At 34.4% G+C, this 19442-nt stretch overlaps 1 protein-coding gene across 1 annotated transcript in view; it reads left to right on the top strand.

The window, feature by feature from the left end:
* SPEF2 (sperm flagellar and cilia associated 2) overlaps window positions 1-19442 on the top strand; it is a 74869-nt gene that overhangs the window by 12488 nt on the left and 42939 nt on the right. Inside the window, exons 6-15 of the mRNA XM_088054364.1 lie at window positions 2372-2588; window positions 7752-7940; window positions 9228-9415; window positions 10625-10793; window positions 15239-15455; window positions 15930-16060; window positions 16276-16342; window positions 16818-16903; window positions 17662-17765; window positions 18253-18500. Coding sequence (XP_087910490.1) covers window positions 2372-2588; window positions 7752-7940; window positions 9228-9415; window positions 10625-10793; window positions 15239-15455; window positions 15930-16060; window positions 16276-16342; window positions 16818-16903; window positions 17662-17765; window positions 18253-18500 — 1616 coding nt within the window. The remainder of the gene's footprint in view (window positions 1-2371; window positions 2589-7751; window positions 7941-9227; window positions 9416-10624; window positions 10794-15238; window positions 15456-15929; window positions 16061-16275; window positions 16343-16817; window positions 16904-17661; window positions 17766-18252; window positions 18501-19442) is intronic.

Here is a 19442-nt window from a genome sequence, read left to right as displayed (position 1 = left end):
GCATCAAAACAATATTAAAGTCAATTTGACTTAGCAATTAATGAATTAATATAACAGCTAGATTTTACAGTAGGCTTAGAAAATTGTTATCCAGACATGATTTTCCAGTCTCCCATTAACTTATCAGCTGTGGCAAACTCTGAGATGAGAGTATATATTTAGTACATTTAGCAATTCATACTACAAATTATTTAGGTAAGTTTGATATCATATAATATTAATTATGCATATTTTAAATAAGTTTTTGATTTCTGTAAAAGTGTTATTTCCTATATGTGTATAATGTGCAAGTGTTTTAATTTGATGGTTTTTCATTGTCATAACAAAAAAAAACAAGTACCTTACTTAATTACAAAAAAAGGGGGGGAACCAAGGCTATGCCTCAAAAGTATAAAAACCTTATATATCTTAAATTTTTAGAAAAAGTGTAAAGATCTTATATCTATTGCAAATAATTCCTGAACAGTTCTTTTTAAAACAAGTCTGTTACAAAGCCAATTCCATCAATTATCAAGTATTGTTCTAACAGTACTCAAGCAAAGTTAAGCAAGAGTTCTTTAGCTCTGGTCAAAGGTTTAGAAGCAAGAAGATTAAAAATTCATTTCAATTAATAATTTAGAAGAAAATCTATGTTTGTGTATTCACAAGTTCAAAGCAGAAGTAACTTCCTAACAAAGAACATAGAAACTCATCAGCTGCATAAACAAACAGACAGGCCAAAGAGCAGAAGAGCGAGCACGCAGATGTGAACTGTATCAAGACCACAGTTGACAACTGAACAGCTTGGATCCCACATGCAAGAGCAATGAACTTTAGGTTTCAAGTGAAAGAGTAGGAAAATTAATATTGTAAAGCCTCATTTGTTAAAACATGCGTGAAGAAAAAATAACCCTCCTTAAAAAGTTATCCAAGAAAAGATTTGAGCTGATTTTTTTTTTTTTTTTTTTAAAAAAAGAGAGGGGCAGATGTTGGAGTCTGAGATACAGATTGTGTGCCCTTGTTTTTAATACCTAGTTCTAGAATTCAAAAAAACACTGAATTTCATATAATAGGATATTCATGTGCATGTTTTCATGGTGATACATGAAAACAAACGTTAGAGTTAAGTAGAAAAGATTGAAAATGTAAATGTGTGAATTAGAAAGTTTCTTGAATCACTGAGTGAAAAAGTTGAAGTTTAGAGTTTAAAGTAGTTTAGTGAGCAAAAGACAAGATAGAAGATTTAGGGTGTTGTCTCTTGTCCTTTTTCTTCTTCATGTTCTTCTCCTAGGAGTTTTTAGGTAGTAGTAAGTGATTGGGTAGAAAATGCCGCAGTGCAGCACACAGGTGTTGAGTCATTAGATCACTAAGAAAAATAACTTAGTTAGCACCTGTTAATTGAGTAAATGAACATATAAAAAACCTTGAAAAAGATCTTTGTTAACCATTTTACCCCTTTTCTATCTTAGTGCACATAGCTACTTGTACCTTGTAATACTGAAAAAAAAAAATAAACTACTGAGACCGAACAAGAGAAAACTGCCTCCCTCTCATCAATCTTCAGTTCAAAGAGAAAAAGAACCCAATCCAAAAGTACTATAACGAGACATAGGCAGCTACTTGAAGAAAGAATAATGTCTTATTTAGTTTAAACTGTGATTATCCTTTGAGTGAATGTCACACTAGCACTGATTTCAGAGAGTTGCAGTAGGGACAGCTTTACTACAGCTTTACCTTTAGTAGGGACAGCTCAAGATTTCTTCACTACTTTTTGCCACACATACTGTAAGAAAAGGCTCAAAATGCATATTTTCTTCATTAATTTTAGTCTGTAAGGCCAGTTAGCCTTGCATCAGGATAGGAATGCTTGTGGATGTGCATACACAATAACGCATTTCAAAGGGAAAAGAAGTAACTTTTATCCTGAAACTTATCTGTATGTTGATGTATTTGTGAATAATTGTTAGTAATTTTCATTCTGTCACCCTTAGTGATACGCTTACCCTGCTGAGAAGATGTGACACTCATGCATACTCCTGTGGATATTTCTGTGTGTAAACCTGTGATTAATAACTGCAAAACAGAATGCATGGCTATATTGAAGAGTAACCCATCTTTGACATTATAGCCATCCTACTTTCCTGTTTCTGTGGGATTTGGCTTTATATTGACAAACTAATGATTAGTTGGCTCAAGTCAGTGCTGGAACCTTCCTCTGGACCTAGTGGACATTGTGGGACAAAAGAGCATCAAGATGTAGCCACAGAGCCCGTAGAGTGAGGTTCTACATGTTAGACTTCCACATAACTATACAGGCATCTGTATGAAAAGACCCTTAATTGATATAAAATATATTAATTAATTAATGATAATTCCTATTTTTTTTAATCAGTGATATGCAAGAATTATTACAAACACAGGAGTTTCCAGAAACAAGTGTAGAAACCATACCAGAGACAAAAACTGAGCTGCTAAATGTTTATTCAGATGATGAATATATAAGGAAAATTCATAAACGTGTAGAGGAAGATACATTCTCTAGAGAACAACGAGCAAAGAGACGACGAAAAATGCTAATGGATCAGTTAGCAGCACACGAGGCTCAAGAGGTGGGAAATTGTATGCTGAAAGTCATAGTCCATATGCATATAATTAGTAATCTAAAATGTACTTACAAATATGAAATGAGTACTTCTGGAAGGCTGAATAAAATTTGAAGGGGATAAAGTGACTGATGCACACTTATGTCTGAATATGTTTTATATCAACCTTTGAAAAATATGGAAGGTTTTTCCACCACCCTAATGTCATGCACCATACTTAGAAACTGAAAATGATAAAATTAATGCAGCAGAACAAAGATTATTAAAAATCCATTGCAGACCTACCTTCTATTCCCTGCCTCCCTCCCCTAGAAGCTGAATATCCTATGGTATCAAAATGTATACTGTTTCTAAAGAAGTTTCTTATTTAAAAACAAAAAAACATGGCATTCCTTGTTTGAAAATTTGTATTTACCAGTGTATCATTTGAAGGTTTTTATCTGGACTGGTGAATTCTGAAATGGTTGTGCTGGGTAATAGAAAGAATCAAAATTTTATTTGCAGGTTAGCGACTTGGTATTTAATGTGTTATGAAATAGAAGATATTTCTCTGGAGAATGTCTGTGTTGTTTCTAAAAGTGAATGTTGCAGTTTATTACATTTGACTCCTATCCCATAAAGCACAAGGCTTTTAAGATTCTTATTCATATATTCCTCCTTTAAAAAGCAATTTTTTCTAATTTCACAGATTGTTTCTTTCATAATGATTCTATCAAAACACAGCCTTGTAACTTACTGTGTTTTTTTTATTTCTGGTTATTTTTCATTTCAATATTTCCCTGTGAATCCTTAGTTTAGGTCATATGTCTTCAACATATATAGCTGAGTCTGTCTCTACTACTAATACTAATAATACTAGTATTATAATAATAATAATAATAGTGCTAGTAATAGTAATAATAATATTTCATAATAAAATTTCAAATGTGTAGCATCTCTGAAAATATGAGATATTGTACATGTATATATTTTTAAGCCTTGGCACCTAATATCTGGAGATTCTTTGGAAATGTTAAGAAAAAGTTTCATTTGTTGAGGTAAACATCTAGACCTTAGATGCTTTTCAATGTCTGTCTCAGAACCTATATTCTTGAAAAATACCTGTATTGGCTTAGACCAGGAGTCCATCTCTCTATATATTCTGTCTCTGAGTTCTTATTCAAAGAGATTTATATCATCCGTGAAGAAGTTTTGCAGCCCACTTGCCTGAAATCACTGCAGTCCCAAAACTTGCTTTTTAAGCACTCTCAGCTCTTGCAGCCCCAGCAGTGTGGACCATTGATTCCAAAAGCCGTAGCTACCAGTCTCTGGAGCACTTGGTGGATACAGCAGCTCAGACTGGCTCCAGAGAGGCTCCAAATCAAGTGAAAACTAGCAATAGTGTTTCTAGCTTCCCAGGAATTAAAATCAGCCTTGCTATACGAACAATTGAAATCACAGATTGCAGGGACTAGAAGAAAAGACAAATAAGCGTTTGACTGAAACAGTAATTTGACCATGCAGACAATCTACTTAGTGGTAATTTGGTTCTATATTAGCAGAGGAAAAACTGTTTTGTTGGAACTTTGTGAGATTTCAAACATTAGGTGTTACTTGACTTAAGAGAAGTTGGAGGCAAACTGAGGTATTTTCTTTTAAAAATGAATGAATATAGAAAACAGTTCAAGATTGCTTTTTCCCTCTATTAAATATTGAACCAGAAAGGGTTTGGTGACTGAAATTGCAGTGTTTATATGCATTCAGGTCTGAGTTTTACCTCCATTGCATAAATCTTGAGCACAGCATGGGATCATTCAGAGTGAAAGGAATTTCATCCCTTCAGAGTGCTGTAATGTGTTTCATAACCATATTTATAAAAGTTTATTGAAAGAATCTTGTTAAAATATTTTTTTATTTTTTATTTTTGGCACACTAGAAGCTGGAGCCTGGGAGAGAAAATACTTTACAATTACATGACAGTACTCTAGGTGGAGCACAGCATGATGCCAGTCAGATTTTCATAGGCAGGTGTTGAAAGTATTTGACAGTTCTATGGCTCCATCCCTACTGAACCTTTATCTCCATCATTTCAACAAATTACTGGTGATTTGTACCTGTTATTTTTAATGCTCTGTTCAGATTTTATGTCTCCAAGTTAAAAAGTCATCAGACATAATTTATTATCAGCAGTAAATTGAGAATGTGAAAATGGGAGGAGAAACAAATTACTAGCTTATTGCTTGTCGATCAAATGGATTTATGTATGCTAAGCTCTAAGTTTTGGTCATAAAATTTATGACCACACAACAGTACAGAATTGTCTCACTTGTATGTAAATCAAACTCAGAAATAGAAAAATAGAAGAACATGATATAGTAACTATATGAACAACACGAAACATAAACGCGTTGATGTTTGGCCACTGGATGCCACTGTTGTCTTAAGTAGGTAAACCGAAAAAAGTGTCTATTACGCTTTCTTAATTTTTCAAAGTATTACTAAGTTGTCCCATTTGTGATGACTTCTTCAAACACTTCACAGTTCTCTGTGAAGATGTTGATGAAAAATATTAGGTTGAAAACTTTTTCTACAATTTTTATTTTGTGTCCTTGTATGTTCAGAAGTTTCAAAACTTGCCAGCCTTTGGCTTGAATACTTTGTGCATTCCTTTTTATATGAAAGAGAGCTACTAATGCTGCACTCCCCATCCAATCAGGATCATTTTTCAAACTTTGAGTTTGGAGTTTGGTGTTCTGAGTCTTTATTTATCTGCTATGTATTTTTGAGTTAATTACCTTTTCCAGTTTTCATGTTCCTCAAGAATTTCCTGTTGGCTCTTTTTAGGCCTAGTGAGCATGCCAAAGTATCTGATCACTTAGAATATTGAAGTTCTCTACCCTTTTAAAATTAGAAGATCTGATTTAGCTGCTGTGAAGTGTTCTAAAGGAGCATCTTCCAGTTTCCTTTATGAAGACGAAATTCACCTAGAGAAGGTGTTTTAATTTCTCACTGGAACAACTGGTCACACCATTCAAGTGATGGTTTGAGTATGACAAATGACCGCTCTGTTAGGGTGGCTCCTTCAATTCCCTGCGAATAAGGCTTTTAGCATCAATTTTCCACTGGTAAAGGCTTATTGCTGTTGTACTAATTTGTGGTTGAGGGCAAGCAGCAACTAATGAAGAAAATTAAGGATATTTACTTGCAATAGGAAGTAAATTGTGCAACCTTTGCTCTTCCTTGAAATCTTAATTGAAATAGTAAGTACCATGAAACAGTGGATAGAACTGAGACAGCAAAGGGCACTGTACCTCCTGTTATTTCCTTGAGTTCATGAAGGTAAGAGCAAATGAACAGATTAACTCTTCAGTAGGCAGTACTATTGGAAAAAATTATCACCTGAGCTGTATCAAATGACACATAGAACAAAGTTGTTATGACTGCATTGTTTTCCATTTCAGTTGTAGGTATGATGATAATTTTCTCCACAGACAAACAAATATAGTACACTACAGACAACAAAAAAAGACACATTTGAAGTTAGATCCTCATTTAGTGAAAAGCTTTGTAGAGAGATAATATAGCATCCTGGTGAAGGAGTCTCTCATTAAGGCTTGAGATTAGTGCACCTTTATCACTAGGACTGTCATGCAATGCCATGAGACTCAGTACTGGGAAAGCAGAGGGCAAAGCCCACATTTTGGCTAAAATAAGGAAAATATTAAGATATTTTTATATTAGCTTAATATTTTCAAGTCAGAATTTAATTGGAATGTACTTTATTCCCAACAACTGTGAAGGGAAAGGAACTTAAAAAATACGGAAATAGGTTTGTTTGTTTGTTTTTTGTCTTCTCCCTAACATTGACATTAAATAGCTAAATTATTTAGAAAGTTCTTGCTCTTATTCTTGCAATTACAACAGGCATGCTTGGCATTAGAATTTTATTACAAGTGTCCTGGTTGCATTGCGTAGGACAGATCTAGACCTCTTCACAGAGTTTTTTTATAAATAATATATAAATAAATAATATGCAATCAAGTTGGATTTTTCACTTTTCAAAGTTACTAATGGTGTTTTTCCCTCTCTGTCACAGACAGCTGATGAAAAAAAATCTAGATTGAAAGAAAATAGAAGTGATACTTTATTTTGGTGTGGTTTGTTTTTTGGGGTTTATTTAAATTACTACTAATTGACTTTACTTGTGCCTCTGTTTTTAGGAAAATGAATTTGAAATCTTCAAATCAGATCCCAATTCATGACCTTAAATTTGAATACATTTTGTAGCAGTTTTGATGCATCAGAAGCAAATACTCAACAACTCAGAAATTTTCTCTAGAATTCTGCTGTAGCATTGGTTTTTGCCAATGATACCTATAGGCAAATTGATGTTTTTGTTCAGGACTCAAAAGGAGTTTTGGACTGGTGAAACTTTAGGTTAGATTAAGCATTAGTTTAGATACCAAGAACAGTCTGGAGAAGTGTAGCAGTGAGAAGATACTATTATCTTTCAAGAATACTTTGAAAAATAACAATTCACAGCCTTCAAAGTGTCTGTGCACACAGACCATGTCTCAAGCAATGGTTCAGAATGATTTTCCTTTAGTACCGCATAGTGTATTATATTCATGTCCCAATGAGGACACTGAAACTATTACCCAGAAGTCTTGTATTTTGCTCTGCTCTGAATTCTTCCTCATAGTCCCAGTCTGCTGAATAGGGAAGAATGGAGAAGATAATTACCCAATTCCCCCAAAACAGGAAAAAATTTCAAATCTGTAGAAAATAGATTGCTCAAGGATGCTGTAGATTATGGCTGAGAATGGGAACTAGTGCATAACAGGGTTAAATTAATTATTTGAGGAACAGGTATATCTTCAGATAAGAAGCTGTTATTTGAAATATGCTGCATCTTCTTTGCATACAGGAAATAACCACATTAAAATGGAGTTGGTCTGACCAGACATATTTTTACTGGGTATCTCAGTTAAGACATATTTTGAATTCTTACATTTTTTGTGAAAATTGTACTAATAAATAGATATGAATGTTGTTCTGAATTTATGTCCCATATGAGCAGGTGAATGCTGTCATATGATGACATTCCTATTTGTCATATTAGATGTTGATGAGTTTTCTAGGAAATAGTTTATCAACTGTGCTTAGTACTATTATTTTTTTATCTTTTAGAAGGCTTACCGGGAAGAGCAGCTTATTTACAGATTAATGAAGCAATCTCAGAATGAACGCAGGATTGCTGCTCAACTCATGCACGTTCGGCATGAAAAAGAGGTGCTAAGGCAAAACAGAATTTTCAGGGAAAAGCAATATGAAGAAAGACGACAGAAGGAGTTCCTGGAAGCTCTTGACAGAGAAGCGGTAAAAGGCTGATCTCTGGATTGCTGCAGGAGTGCTAGAATACCTTCATGTTACAAAATGGAGTTTGTGCTGTCAACTGTTAGACTTCAGGACTTTTCTAGGGACATGATGATTTAGTGATAAATACCTTATTTTATCTTAGTTCAAAGTCACAGCTATAAGCAATAAGGATGTAACTGTAACTGTGGGACTGAGTGAATTTTGTACTGTGCTAAAAGTTTAGGGGAATTTTGCAGGGAGAAAGAACAGCTAATCTACCTGATCTAGTGGAAGGTTTGCCTGCCCATGGCAGGGGGTTTGAGCTAGGTGGCCCTTAACGGTCCCTTCCAACCCAAACCATTCTTTTATTCCAGGATCCTGTAATAAGGGATAAAGCTGAGCAACTGAAAGTCTGATTTTGATCTTTTCTTCCATACTGATTTTAACTTTGTAAGAAAACATCTCTTTGTTCTGAGTTTAAAAGGCACAGTCTCACAGATGAAACATGACAATAGCCTAAGGTCCTGCTTCAGGAATCATGTTCTAATTTCATTTAAATATGATCTTTTAAAGTCTGTTTTTGACAAATGCTGGAGTAGTTTCACTCATGAGTGCTAATTTCTGCTTTGAAGCTTTAAGTTGATTAAAAGGACTTACAATTTTGTGGAAAACTGCCAAGTACTATGCTCACAGTAGGCCATAATGTAGTATTAGAAATTTTATTTTTCTCCTGTCCAAAACGATCAGCAATTCCAAATCCTCTAACACAGCTGGAGTCCTGTGTAATCAGTAGCTATAGCTATTGATTACATCATCTCTTTAAGTATACTTTCAGCCAGCACCACAGGAGGTGGTGATGGAGCACACTACTGCAGGAACTACTGATAATTTTCTGCCATAACCATAAATCTTTCAAAGATTGAACAACATCAATAATATGAAATTATTTGAAGATCAGAATCTAGTAAGATAAATTACATGTTCTAAACAGGTTGTTACACTGAAAGCTGCAATTTCACTGCCCTCAAGGACTGAATATGTCTTAATCTGTCATAAAAGAAGTAATGGGTTTCTCCTTTATTTTGTTCTATTTTAGAAAGCAAACAAATGGCAATTTATAGAGTGAATAAAAATGTTTAGATTTGTTTATGCATTAGTCTGCCTGCTGGCTATGCAGCTCTGGTGAGGATTGAGCTGGTTTTGTTTCTTAAGTTAAATAAACAAGTTAATTTTAATTTTCAGCACTGTGTACCTCTGCACTTTCATTTTCAATGCAGTCTCAAATTTACTCCTTAAAAACAATTCTAGGCTCTTGCAAAACAAGAAACTATTGATAATGAAGAACAAATAACCAGAGAAAGAGAACACCATATGAAAATTGCTGCTGAAAGAGTTCAGGCGCGCTATAAAAAGCATTACTCTATATGTTGGGAAATGATAGACCAAATCATTGATCTGTCAACAAAAATAGGAGAATATCGTCAACTGACGAACAAGTGAGTACGGAGCTGCTAGGTAAAAATAACAGCTGTTAGGCTGCATTATTCAGACTGGTTTAAGCATTACAGCAAATGATGTAGTTTCTCAGATATTTTACATGGCAGCTGCAATTTGCTTGTATGTGAGAATGGTGACATTATTTTCATGTGAGGAGTCACTGGTGTGTAATACAGGGGAAACTAGCATAATTTCTTGGAAACTCAACTAACTTGATTTCTTAGGACACCAAAATTCACTGGTGCCAGTTTGTGGAACTGCTGATTTCCTTTCTTATTAACAACTTCCTTAGTTAAAAGTAAAAAACTGAATGGTGCTCATCTCATCTTGATTTGCTTCACTAGGCGAATGCTTCCTCAGAGTAATACAAACAGGATGAATTTCCCAAGATGTATAAACTCCTGGACTGTCCAAAGCACAGCAACTGAGCCCAAATTCTTCTGAGTCCTCCATGCTGTGATTCCCTCTTCTGACATGCCCCAGTTGCACAGGGTTTCTGAGAAGGTCCTCCAAAGGCAGTAATCTCTTAAGTGCCTGTTCCGTAGAAATGTTTTAAAAATGGAGTGGGGCTTCATTGCCATGGTTCTGTTGGTATTCATTGATTTGACTGTGGACTTAGACTTACAGTATTAGAAAGTATGCCAAAATCTTACTGCTTTTTAATGTAATTGTATGTTAAAAGAGTAACCATATGAAATACACATTATTATATTTAATGGAAATTATATAAATTTTCTTATTTAGTATGTGATAAAATAGCCAGCCTAGGCACACAGTTTAGTGAAATTACTAACTAAAGTAAAAATTTATTCATATAATTCTGAAATAATTCTGACTTTAAGGGAAAAATATTCCATAGATTTTTGGCAAGAGGAGGCTTTACACCACAAAAGGAAAGAATATTTTGGTGCAGGGAAAAGTAGTGATAGCATAATAGTTATTACACAGCTCTGCCAGCTAAATATTGTGTGATGACACATTTATGAAAACATTGAAGCCTATGAGTGCCTAAGCTGTCATAAAAGCAAACAAATACAAAAGGCTGTAATAATTACAGGATGCATTGTAAACTATAACTAGTTTGGCATATGCTTGTTTCATGATTGGGATTCTTATAAATTTGGATACATTGTCAAATATCCAATGCTCTAATTTTTGGTTTAAAACTCTTTCTTTTTCTTCTTTGTCCTTTTGTCTTTTTTCTGCAGCCGTGTTCCACTAAAACTGTTGCTGGATTGGAAGGAACTTTTTCTAAATGGAAAACCAATATATGAACAAGCCTCAATTCAACCTTTGCCAGATGAACCTAGCCCAGAACAACTTGTAGAGCTGAATAAAATGAGTCTGTTAGATGAAAAAGATTATGGTGAATACAAGGTACACCAAACTGATAAGGCGTAATGGAAGATAATACACCTTGCTTTTTCACAATCATAAACTTTATGTTGTGGTCTTGCATTTTGTTCTATTACTGATTTCTAGTGTCAAATTTAGACAAGCATTTTATTTTAATTGCTTGATGTTTTATATGAAAACTGTATTTGATGTTAGTAGCAGTTACAATTCCATTCTTATATATTATCTTGATTATATTTCTTGAGTTGTAGGACCAGCATGTTTATTGCAATGCAATGAATTTTCAGCTAATTGGATTTTAATGGTATAATTAATATTACCAGATTGGAAAATGCAAAAGTGACCAGTAAAAGCAGTAAAATTAAATACTGGACATGTTACAAAATCTGAACTTTTAATATCTGCAGTTTAGAGTGACAGCTCTGTAACAAGATTTATTGGTTTGAATGAACTGTTTGTTTTAATATAGTAATGTTTTGAAATTATTAAAAATGGCTGACATTTTTCTTAATCTTCTGTTAGAATACAAGTAAATACTTTTCAGGGTATATTAGCTTCATCAACTTTTCAATACATCAATATTATTTCAAAATTGAAAGATTAAGGATTGATGTTTTCCTGTTAAAATGTATTGTACAGATTTTTCATTATTATATTCATTAAATCCTGCTACGTATTTAGACTTTTCAAATAACCTGGTGAGTAGAAAGTGACAAAATCATGGCAAATACCCAGTCTTTGTCTTGTTGGGGATTTATAACTACAATACATATTTGCTTTTTATCCACATCCTGAGCCACTTCATACATATTTCTTTTGCAGTAAGTATGGATGTTCATTATGAGTTTCTGTAATGAATGGCTGAAAGCTCAATTTACTGTAGCTTCATTTTTAGCATATGCTTTTCTGATTTTTCTCTTTATAAGGTCCTGATTTACAGCATACTAACTCATGTATGAATTTTGTGATTGTTTTCTTAGGTGAAAAAGGGGCTATACACAAAGTCAACAAGGAGGATATAAGAGACAGGCAGGAAACAGAGGAGAGCACTAATGAAAAATTAAGCTTTTCAGTCATATTTTTGTTTACATTATGAAGTCTCAGTAGTCTTCTCTAACTGTAACATCACTGCATATCACAAAAATTTATTGACACATTTAAAGCCTCTTCTTTCCTGCCAGGCTGTTTCAAATTATTTCATAATTAATTTATTCCCAGATGTTGTTAGTCTCATGACTTTCTGAATCATTATTCATCAAAAACTGTCATCATATGACATGTGAAATTGTTGGCACCAGTTTATACTTACGTCTTCTAAAAGCCTAAGTGAACAGCTAATTCTTTCAAGGTCTTGCTTCTAGATAACAAATTTGCTGGCAGGTCATTCTGCCAGTGTTTATGCTGATCTTCCTAATGCTTGTGAAAAAAGCCCAGGACAGGCAGTTTGGCATCTCTCAAGAACACCTTGCTTACCTTAGGCATACCAGCTGAAAGTGTCAAATATATTTGATAAAATACAAGAAAATGCAATGCCATCAGTCCATTGCGCATTACATATTATGTTTCATTTTGACAATATTTTTTGAAACTACCATGTTGTAAGTTGTGGCTAATCACTTAATGAATTAATACAATAACCAAAAACCAAGCATAACGTTAGGTACTGCTCAAAGAATTTCTCGTTTCATTCAGAAGTATTCAACCAGGAGTTACATAACTCCCACCTGGATACCTGAAAACTTGTTTCTGATGGGTAAACTATTTTACCTCATGACAGGTACAATCTAGAAATCTCCTAGTTAAAAGGGCAAGAGAACTGAAGAATGGGGGAACCCATTCCACTTGGAATTAATTTTTCCTATAGGTCTAATAGAATTTAAAGCAACTGATCCATCTCTACCTATATGTTTAAATAAAAATTATTCAGATAAAAATTATTCAGATAATATGTGCAAGTATTTTGGGTGTTTTAGGATGTCTTTTCAATTACACATGAGAAATACGTTTTCTGGAGATAATAGAGAGGGGATATTGTGCGACTCAAAAATATTTATTTGTTTTTACCAATAAAAAATTAATGACTTCTAATTTTAAGTTATATTTATTTTAGACTGATAATTAAATTGTGTTTTTTTATCTAATAGACGTATATTCAAAGTCAACATTGATCATTCTACTAGCAGAATGTATGCTATGACAATACATGATTCATATAGTAAATTCAGAGGAAGAGGGTGCATATTCTACCCAGAACATGAGTTCAAAACCTAACTAAAACTTCAGCACTGTTCACTTCTGCTGATGGTGATGAAATATTTAATTTCTAGAATGACACAATTGTTTGGATTAAAGGTTTGTGAAGGTCGTTTGCTTAAAGCAGGGCCAACTTCTGAGTCAGGTAAAGTTGCTTAGTATCATTTGGTCAACTTTCAAATATCCTGACGATGGAGTTTCCACATACTCTCTGTGAAATCTTTTCCCATGCTTTATTAGTCTCATTGTGAACCAGTTTTTTCTTCCTTTTTTCCTGCTTGGAATGTTCCTTGCTGAAACATTTGACTTTGCCTTCAATGCTTTGTTGTGCACCCAAAATGAAGTGGCAAACTAGAACCTAATTTGAAGTATTGTTAGTCTACATATTTGCCAAACAGCTGTTTAATATCCTCCAACCAAGTAAATGTTAATACAGGACTAGTATTATTCTGCATACTAAAATGTCTTTTAGCTTCTCCCAGCATTAGCTTAGAGACATCAGGACTTTACTAGTGCTGTAAGATGCAAAACTGGTACAGTAAAAGTACAATTATGTGTTCCAGTCTTTGGACTACTTTCTTTTATTCTTCCAGTGTGATTGTCAGTAAAATGATCTTTACTAGTAAAACCTAGTAAATCATTCCACTGATAAATTTCTGTTGTTCTCAGGGTCGATGAAATGGAAGTTTCTACTTGGTATTTCCTTCGCTTAATGATGTTTGAATTGGTTTGAGTTGTTTGCTTTGGTTTGATATTTTTCCTCTCTATTGAATGTATGCTAGGCAAATACATATATTTGAAATCTTTGCTCATGAATTTTTCAGAGATTTAAAAGTGATACAGGGCTATGATGTTGCCCAATTTTAGAATGCAGAATATTAGGATGGGGGATCTCTAATACAAAAATCTGCTACTGAATAATTCTATAATATTGGTGAAATTATTTTTCATGTTTATGGAATGGAAACAATCATTATAGGAATATGTATTAAATTTGCACAGCAAAGTTCTGGTAGCAGAGGGCTGCAGGGATGGCTTCTCTGAGAATCTGCTGGAAGCTTCCCCCATGCCTGAGTCAGTGCCATCACTGACTCCAAGATCATCACTGGCCCAGGCTGAGCCAACAAGGGACAGCAGTGACACCTCTGTGATAGCATATTTAAGAACAAACAAAAGGTTTTGTACAGATGTCAGAGAAGAGAGGAGAGAGAAGGTGTGAGAAGAACAGCTCTACAGACACTGAGGTCAGTGGTGAATGATGCTCCATGCCTTGTTGTTGAGATTCTCCTGCAACCCATGGAAGCTCATGGTGATGCAGAAATGCATCTGCAGCCCCTGGAGGACCCCACACTGGAGTACATGGATATGCCCTGAAGGAGGCTGTGACTCAATGGGAAGTCTGTCCTGGGGCAGGCTTCTGGCAGGACCTGAGGCCCGTGGAGAGAGGAGCCCATGCTGGCGTTTGGTGGCAGGACTTGTGACCCCCATGGGGGACCCATGTTGGAACAGCCTATTCATGAAGGACTGTACCCCATGGAGGGGACCCACCTGGAGCCATTTGTGACCTGTAGCCCATGAGAAGGACTCAGGTTGGATATATTGGTGGAGGACCAGCTCCTGTGGGAAGGACCGCATGCTTGAGCAGGTGAAGGTTCCAGTCTCCAAGGAGAAGCAGCAGCAGAAGGAACATCAATTGACCATAACCTCCATTCCCTGTTCTCCTGCTCTGCTGGGCAGGAGGAGCTACGGAATTTGGAATAAAGTTTAGCCTGGGAAGGAGTCTGGTCTGGGGGAATGGTGTTTGTAGGATTTTAGTGTCCTGCTCTGATTTTGATTCATACATTTCCCCAAGTTGAGTCTATTTTGCCCGTAATGGTGACTAGTGAGTGATCTATTCCTGTCCTTAACTCATGTACTTTTGACTATATTTTCTCTATGGCATCCATCCAGATGCAAACAAAAGCAGATCACAAAAATCTATGAAAACCATAGACCAGTGCTTGTCTCTCAACTTGTTATTAGTGAATATCAATGAATGTTTAATGATTATGACAAAATCATAGGTTTTAAAGAGGTTCTATTCTAAAAACTATGTTATTATTTAGTACTATTCAAATTTCAGTATTTTATTATTATGTATGTGAATAAATACATATATTTAGAAAGATGGAAGACAAGATATATTGAGATTTACTAATTTGTCATTTATACAGAGTATGACAGGGGAATGGAGCCCAACTGAAGAGAACAGTGAAAACAAACCTCCTCTTAATAATAATATATTGGGTCATGTGCTTCGTAGACTGATGGAAATGTTCTATCCTCCAAAACCCAAATCTTCACCTGAATTTCCTTCATTTCCTGTCAAGGGATGTATTTTGGGAAAATTATTTAGTGGAAAAACTACCTGTGCAAAGTTTATTGAAAAAGGTAGAGGTTGTTTGTTTGTTTACCTAAAATTCTTTAAAAATTTTATTTGAGTTAAAATCCTATTCTTACAATGAAAATTGTTTGAGCAAATCCTTGCATTAATAATTCTAGAACCGCAGATGTGTATGTGTTTTGCCAGGGTTGGTTGCATGTCATTCCTTTGTTATATTCCAAAATAAACTTAGAAACACTGGGACTTGAAAGTAATATTAATATTGTATTGTAACATTAATACTTCTGCAGTGAGAATTTGAAAATGCTTTTGGTAAAATTTTTTGGAGATTCTTGTTTTAGAAGAGACTAGCAAGATAGCTATGTTATTGTTGATACATAGTGAAGTAGTTTCAGAGAAGAAAAAATGACAACAACTTACATTAGAAGCCCAAATTAAATAATTAATTTAACTGCTTGTAATAATTTCTCTGTATGTATACTCAACTCAAATTGTAGCTATCTAATATTTTTGTGTATTAGTTTGCAATATTCAGGTACTATCTGTTGGTACTCTGGTTCAGGAGGCCATTGAAGCTTTTCTTAAAAACGAAATGAAAAGTGAACACAGCATGATTTCACAGGAATCAGAGAGTTCTGGAGAAAAAAATGAGGTAAGCATGTTCCCTAGTTTTGGTTTTGGTTCTAACAGGTAGATGGGAATGAAAAGTGTAAGGAAAAGAGCATGTTTCATTTTTTTTACTCTATTTCAAACTTAATTCTAAGTTTTGACAGGTAAGACTGGAAGAGTCAGCTTGAATTTACAGGCTTGTTTTTTCTGTAAGATGTAATTATCATTCTAATCCATTTCCTGTCATATTTGATACATGCCCAGGAGAACTTACCAAATTCACCACCAAATCTTCTAGAGGAGCTCCAAACAGAAACCATCACAGGTAAATATTTCCTTCCTGTGTGTCTCAGGGCCTTGGGATACCTCAGTCTCTTGCATGTCCCAACAAACATTTTCCCCAGCCTTTTGTGGAGATACCTGTTAAAACCCTTCTTGTTGCCCCTCTGCCTAGACATAAGACAAGGCCTTTTCTCCATGAGGATAGCCAAGTACTGAAACAAATTTTCGGGTGAGGTAGTATAGTCTCCATCTTTGTAGATTTTCTAGATCATATGGAGTAAATAGCTAAGAAACCTGGTCTGACCTTATAACTGATGCCACTTCGAGCACAAAGTTGTACTAGAACTAGATGACATCCAGAAGTTGCTTCCAACCTGAATTACTCAGTGCTTCTATGATTCTAACAATTTTATGTACCTTCTGTATTGATTTGTTCAAAGAATAACAAGCCATGTACTTTTATTCTTTATCTATAATAACGAATTCTATAGTAATAGCATCATCAAACTTTATTTTAGAACCTATTTTAGACAATTGTCCTGTTGAAAAGGATCCATCCCAGGAAGAATTTGAATTGGATAATAGTCAGGATGGCCTATCCAAGGTTAGTAGTCCAATTTTAGTTTCTACTTTATAAAAAGACATTAATTAAAATGGTTAAGTGAATTAAATGGTGACACCTTTTTATCATTCTGAATTGCAGACATCAATTCAAGTATTTTCTGTATTTTCTGAAATATTAGAAGAACTTATTGTGAAAATCTGTACCTCTGTATGTTGTTTAGAGTTGTACGTCTTGTTAAAATTCTATATTTTCATGTGAAATCTCACATTTACATAAGATGTGGTATATTTCTGCTTATTGCTGCAAGCAGATAATTCATCCCATGACAAGGTTTCTTTTCTTTATGTTAAAAATGCTTAATTCTACAGTGATTTCTTTGGCTTACTGGTCACTGAAAATTACTTCCAAAGCTAAGATAGAAAATAATCCATGTAAATTTAATGAATTTATGTGCTGCTGTTTGAAATTATCAGTGGTAGTGGAAACCAGAATAAGTTGAGAACCAGAACACTTAATTTTTAATTTCTTGGCCTTTATATCCTTGCTTTTTCTATCTTGTTTTTTTCAGTATTTTTATAAGTCTAATCACAGAAATCAGGAGATTTTGAATAAACTAGGCATTTTTTACAACTAAAGCTATTCACTTTAATAGACCCCCCCAACTATTGAATATTGATAAATAACAGTCACCACCCCCAATATAAATATTGATATAAGATATAGAGTCATACACTTTTCAACTACTCTTTTCAATGACTGTTATAGACATTCTGAGCATACTTTGCACTCTTCCACAGCTATCTGTACGTGCCCAGCTTGGTGCTGCATCACAGAAATGGCTGAAGAGCGGAAAAAGTGTTCCCGATGAATTACTAATTGACATCCTGTTGGAAGCCATTATGTATGAATTTGTATAGCTACTTGGTTTTACCTACTCTTGTTTGACAGAAAATTGTCTCAACTACCTTGAGGCGCAGTTAGCACTTAAGTTCTTACATGAATGTTATTTAAGTTGTAGTATTCGCATTAGTGTACTGTAAATTATAAAACAGAATTCCCTATTTTTTACTTTAGCAAAAACTTTATTTGAGCATTTATACCTCTGAGCAGATAGAAACCTATAGAGTGGTTTTGAAAACTTTATTTATCAAGACAAAAAAAAGTGTTTTGTTTTTGATGTTTTTCACTTTAAGTAGACTCGCTGTTATTTTTTTTCTGATTTAAAATCCATTACTTTACAGTTTAATAATATCTGTCATATTCTGTATTCATCAGGAAATTTAATATAGTGTATTAAGAATGAATGATGGCTAGAGCAAGCTGTTCTTTCAGTTTTACTAATATGCTATCATTTCACTGTGTAATTCTGGTTCTTCACTTCCTTTTAGCAAAATACCACCAGAGAAGGGGTGGATCGTGGAAGGGTTTCCAATGACAATTAACCAGGCAAAGCTATTTGAAAAATCCTATACAGGGATTGATGTAGAAGCAAAAGATCCGATTTCTGAAAAGCTGTCCCTTGCTATAGATCCCAGAGCTCCTAACAAGCCTCCTCCTACTTCACCTGCATTTGATGTTTCTATATTATTGGATATTTCAGACAGTCTGGTACTGAAACGTGCAGCTAATGTGAAGTGTAAGTTTCCAACTACTATTAACAAAGTAAAATGACAAGCAGATATTTGTAAGTTATAATTATTAATTCAAAATAGCACTACTGGACAATTTCTCTATATCTCACAGTATCACTTTCATTAATTGTGCCTTGAATGCTTCCAGATTATTTCAGATACTTCTGTTTGTTTCAGTCAAAGGCAGAGCAGAAGTGTGCAAGTACATGTGTATATGCTTTTTTTATTTATAGTCTCTTTTGTATTTGAACTCTCTCTGCAGCTGAGATAGCACAGTGGGTGGTGTTACGAGTCACATAAAACAGCAGGTAGAAAAAAGTCAAATTATAACAGATACAGAATATGGTGCATTACAAATGAGTGTCTGTAAATAGCATTTTTCTTCAGGAGACACACTTAGAAAGGAAAAAAAGAGATTATAAACAGAGGGATGTGCCAATAGTCATTCCCTGACACTGCCAGAATAAATTCCCTATTGATTACTGCCTTTGTCTTGTCTTCAGTTAGTCAATGAATGATCAGAAATCAAAGTAAATTCTGGCCAACCAAGGGAAAGGCATCAAAGGCTTTTTGAGAACTGTTTTATTTCCAGACCACACATTTTAAAACGTTGATGAAACTGAAGTTTTTTTAATGAGTTGTTGTGTATTATCCAAATTATGATGAGACTCTTCTTTGTTGTTTTCATTGCAGTGCACAGATAGCAAATTGCCTGAGTTAAAGCACCATTTACATTTATCTTTTATGTATAGGTAGGAGTGAGGATGGGACAAAATCTTCAGAGCTTTTACTAAAACTCTGGTGAGGATAAATGTATAGACACTTGAATCTTGCTAATTTTAAGACCTTGTGCTGCCAAAACACTTGGAACATGTGGTTATATTTAATATAATCTCAGAAATACAAATAGAATATATTTCATAAGATGTAAATGTGATAGAAAGAGT

This window comes from Pseudopodoces humilis, chromosome 4 (genome assembly GCF_049639895.1).
Source record: "Pseudopodoces humilis isolate 2021_Gansu_Grassland_sample_001 chromosome 4, ASM4963989v1, whole genome shotgun sequence".
NCBI lineage: Eukaryota > Metazoa > Chordata > Aves > Passeriformes > Paridae > Pseudopodoces > Pseudopodoces humilis.
This window is presented reverse-complemented; position numbering and strand designations above follow the sequence as displayed.